Below are 4640 nucleotides of genomic sequence, written 5' to 3'. Positions count from 1 at the left end.
TCAACATCATCAGGAACGCCGAATAATTCATTGAACACTTGAATGATATCTTCCGGCTGCGTATTCTCAAAATGCCTACTAAACTCATCACTCCTTGCTGCCAATATGATGCATCGAACAGTGACCCGATCACTGAGCCACTTCTGATAAGTGTCTCTGGCCGATCTTGATGCATTAGCAGCGGGCTGCTCAGGTGCTGGATCCGTTATCACATAAAGGATCCTTTCATGCTCTAGCACTATTTTCAGTTTCCTATGCCAATTATTGAAATTTGGACCAGTCAACTTGTCATTGTCCAACAATGAGCGAAGTGACAAATTAGTGGCCATTTCTGCATAAAAAGAAAATTTGGCTATTAGTATATGAATTGACTAAACTCAATAGACTTGGACTTTAGTCTAAAAGTACTTCCACTATTTTATATAATTGGTAGTCTCTACCTTCAATTCAAAAAATTACTCTTAATCTTTAGTGGGCACTAGAACCCAATAGATTGTATATAGGCCCGAGTGTGGCTCGGCTAACCCATATGCACCTATTGGTTGGTTCTTAACCAATTACTTCACCAAGCAACTTCTAGTGATGATTTTGCCCTAGGTTCTTCGACAGGCATGTGGCGCCTCCACCGAATACCCTAGTCAGGTCCAACCATTAAATGATAGGGTTAAGGCTAATCAACTAATAGACGACCAAGCTCGAGTGTGGCTCGGCTCACCTGACCGCCTATTGAAGGTACACTTAACTCATCATATATTAAATGACAATTCCAATGCTTGATAAATACCAGGCGTGTCGCGCCTCCAATAATTATCAAAATATTGGACCCATTATCACCCAACTTAATAGGAGGCTATGACCTAGTTATCTCCATAACCATTTCATTTTAAGAACCTAATAATTTTAGAGGATTTTATAATTGGGATAGATAAGGAGGGTCCGGTTAGTCTAATTTCTCCCACTGACTTCACCAAATCAGATTAGACTTAAATCGGTTAAGGAGGCACCTAAATCAGTCAAACTGATTTTTCTTATAGGCATGGGCTAATTCGAATCATTAAGTGATCGAATCAAAATGTGATTGACCATGCACTACAGGAAAATTGGGCATTAGCGACGCTTTTTTTGGCCATTAGCGACGCTTTTAAGCGTCGGTAAAAACCACCCTGACGCTATCCCAAGCGTCGGTAAAGCGTCGCCTATGCTACAGTGGATAAAACATTTTCCGACGCTTTCAAAAGCGTCGGTCATTAGCGACGCTTTTTAGCGTCGGTAACGTACAATTTAGCGACGCATAAAAGCGTCGCTAATTGCAATTTAGCGACGCTTTTTAGCGTCGGTAACTAGTGACGCTTTAAAGCGTCGTTAAAGTCAAACCTACCGACGCTTTAAAGCGTCGGTAATAGTTAAAACACCGGGATTTTAACGACGCTTTAAAGCGTCGTTAGAGTATAATTTTTTTAAAAAAAAATTTAAATTTTTTTTTAAAACTCTGTTTACAACATCAAAGGCATTCACACTAAACGAGATTATACTCATAGCACAATCAAACATATTTATCAAAACATTCATATTGTCAAATTACATTCATATTGTCAAATTACATTCATACTGTCAATTTACATTTGCAATGTACTTCCACTATGCAATGTCCTGGTCATCTCCAATATGCGGTTGAATGATCCCTTCCCGGTGAAGCAACTCCACATCTCTTGAGGTGTTGATGATGGCATCCAGAAACTTGGTATATTCAGTGACATCCATCTCGTGTCTCCTGCAACTTTGCTCCAAAGCAATTAGGTTTGCAAAAAAGAAGTTCGTTGACTCATCAACAAAAATGGCCGGGATTCCCAACACCCCCTGATCCTTACAGAACGTAATGTCTAGAAAGCCAGATGCTGACTTGCTCCCCTCGATTTTCACTCCAGCCTCTGCAAGTCTAGTAATGGGGGGGAGCGTTCTTGGGAATACCTCTGAACTCGAAGAATTGGTACGGCGCGGCAACACCTTGGAGAGCCAATCCCCAGTCTTGTCGATTATTAGGGATAAAGCAGAATAAGTAGTCCTTGATCGTTTACTGTAGCTTGCTGTGTTGGTCACCTCTGATTTTGGGAATCGCCGGATCCATCGGTGGATCAAGTGGAGTAAATGATCCACATCGAAGCCTTCGGCGGGCAGCTCTGGCTGTGGATCTCTCCAGAACGATGGCGGAAAGTCATCGAACGCATCGATGGCAGCATTCAGAAGGCGGGAGCTATCCCACTCTGGCATCCCCAGTGTTTCGAGGAGATGCTGGATAATGAAATACGGAAGTTGATTTTCTATTAATCATGAGCTTGTAACACAATTTTTCCCACCCAAAACAATTAAACCTCAAAAGCACACCAAAAGAGCAGAGGAAAGACCTTCAAGCAATAACAATGCAATGGACCAATTTCGGTCAATAAAAAGCAACAAAAGAAAAGGTTAACTCCAAGAAAAAGAGAATTACATAGAATTAGATGTGAGACATCCAAGCCCATACTTTATCCTCGGATTCTAGTTATAACAGCAAGTAAATGAAGAAAATCCCAGGAATTAAGGAAGAATATAGCTATCCACCAAAAAGCATTAACACAAAATAGACAACGTACAGCTATAAATCCAAATTTTATAGATTATGAAAAAAAATGTAATGATTTAGACGAAATATTCTGAAAGACTCTGGAGATGCAATGATAGAACAAAAACTAGTAAAAAAAAAAGAGTCAGGTTTCACTTTCGCCCATAAAGAGTCAGGTTTCAAGACCACATGCACAGCCATCTTACATAAGAAAGCATACCTCATTTGCGCCAATAAACACAAACTCAGACCACCATGGTCTTTTGGTATACAAACATTTGCTCAAGAAACTAGATGAAGACCCCTCCAATCAGAAGTATGTCCCCATAAAACAAAGCCCGAAAGCTCCTTGTCAAGTCTTGTATTGATAGATAAAGGCACACTGACACAGGATATACAACAGATAGGAATAGATGAAAGCACAAGTTGGAGTGAGGTTGTTCTACCAGCCAGAGATAAAGCCTTCCATTTCCAACTTGCAATCTCCATTGCCACCTTATCCAATAGAAAATTAAAATTCAAAGAGGCTAGAGGCATACCTAATAGAGGAACCCCTACATATTTCCACACCCCCTGCTCTCCTGCATGGAAAAAACCTTGCATATATTAGACTTAATTGCTCTTGGGGTTCTTGGGCTGAAGATAAGATGGGATTTAGATGTATTAATAGCTTGGCCGGCTATAATTAACAAGCATCAACAAGGGATTTTAAGTAGAATTCTATCCTTTACTATCGCCCTTGCTACTTGCATGTCATCAGCAAAAAGTACATGGGATATTGGAGGGGGTTTGGAAAACTCCCATCACAGCAGAAAACTCCGCCAGCCCCACCGCGTCGGCCCCACCTCTCAGGAGGGGCGGGAAGAAGAGCCAGTACCCGGTGCCGACGATCAACCCGAGTGCAAGCGGCGCCGCCACGATGGGGTGCGGCCGCCACCAGCCGGCCTTCCGGGCCTTCCTCTCCGCCACCGTGAGCAGCCCGCGGAGGACGAAGAACGCGGTAACCTCCCCGATGGGAAGTGCCAAGGTGAGGTAGTAGAACATGAGCTCGTGCATGAGGCCGGAGACGAAGAAGGTGGCGAGGATGCCGGCGTCGAGCCCCCAGCGGGCTTGAACGGGGTCGTAGACGGAGGGGCGGAGGATGGAAGAGACCATGAGGTTCCAGCGGCGGCCCCAGAAGTCCTGAAGGGAGGAGGCGCCTAAGGGGTTGTTGAACTGGGGCTCCAGCTCGAGGCCAAGGAGACCGGTGGCGATCTTGGCAATGGAGGCGAGACCGAGATCTAGGATCAGGTAGATGTGGCAGCAGTAGATGGCGAGGAGGAGGTACGGATGCATTCTATCACTATAGCGGTAGCTGGAGATGATGGTGGCCAAGAGGAGAACCCTGACGGCAGTGATGAGGTGGTGAAGGGTGGATAAAGATGAAGAGATGGGAGGTTTGGGCTTGGGTTTGGTTTGGATCTTGATAGGGAAGAAGGAGGTGAACAGGAAGGGGAGAAGGGGGAGGGAGGGGCAGAGGGGGCCGAGGCCGAAGGCGAGGAGGAGGAGCTTGAAGAGGGCGAGTAGCACGAGGATCGTGATCCAGGTGACCAACGTGGCCGGCACCGCCACGGCCAGCGCCGCCCCCATGGAGAGCAGGCCGAAGACCCCTCCGTAGAGCACGGAGGCGTAGAGGGCCTTCCAGCCGGCGGCGGCGCGGGAGGAGGCGGAGGCGGCCGCCGAGTTGTACCAGGAGCGGATGGAGAGGAGGAGGTTCCAGGAGGAGGAGAGGAGGAGGGAGTAGACGATGAGGAAGAGGAAGACCCACGTCCGCTGCTTGCTCAACGCCTGCATCAGCAGCGACTCCCCCCATCGCGACGATGGAGAGCGCTCGGCGGAGGAGAATGGATGAGATCGGTGAAAAGGGTTGAGAAGAGAGGGAGTCGGTCGGCGTGAGATGGGGATTTAGGGCTTTAGAGGGAGGGGGTCGATCGAGTTTTGGAGGAATGAAGTCCGACGACGCTTATAAGCGTCGTCGTGTTCTTCCGATATGCCGACACTT

The 4640-nt window shown here is 46.4% G+C and overlaps 1 protein-coding gene across 1 annotated transcript; it reads right to left on the bottom strand.

The window, feature by feature from the left end:
* Positions 1 to 1535: 1535 nt before the first annotated feature.
* Positions 1536 to 4432, bottom strand: LOC113463290 (putative long-chain-alcohol O-fatty-acyltransferase 5). Its single transcript, XM_089925987.1, has 2 exons — positions 1969 to 4432; positions 1536 to 1771 (listed from the first exon to the last, which is right to left on the bottom strand). Exon 1 carries the CDS (start codon positions 4430 to 4432, stop codon positions 3356 to 3358), a length of 1077 nt encoding a protein of 358 aa, XP_089782113.1. The 3' UTR covers positions 1536 to 1771; positions 1969 to 3355.
* Positions 4433 to 4640: the final 208 nt, after the last annotated feature.

The sequence above is a fragment of the Phoenix dactylifera genome, chromosome 10, assembly GCF_051530095.1.
Source record: "Phoenix dactylifera cultivar Ajwa chromosome 10, Ajwa_hap1_PhDact_Kaust_v1.1, whole genome shotgun sequence".
Classification (NCBI taxonomy): domain Eukaryota; kingdom Viridiplantae; phylum Streptophyta; class Magnoliopsida; order Arecales; family Arecaceae; genus Phoenix; species Phoenix dactylifera.
Note: the sequence above shows the minus strand (reverse complement) of the source record. Positions and strands in the feature narration are given on the sequence as shown.

Bases quoted from the DNA above. Each gene is read 5' to 3' on its own strand.
- LOC113463290 (XM_089925987.1), bottom strand. From the start codon at position 4,432: ATGCAGGCGTTGAGCAAGCAGCGGACGTGGGTCTTCCTCTTCCTCATC.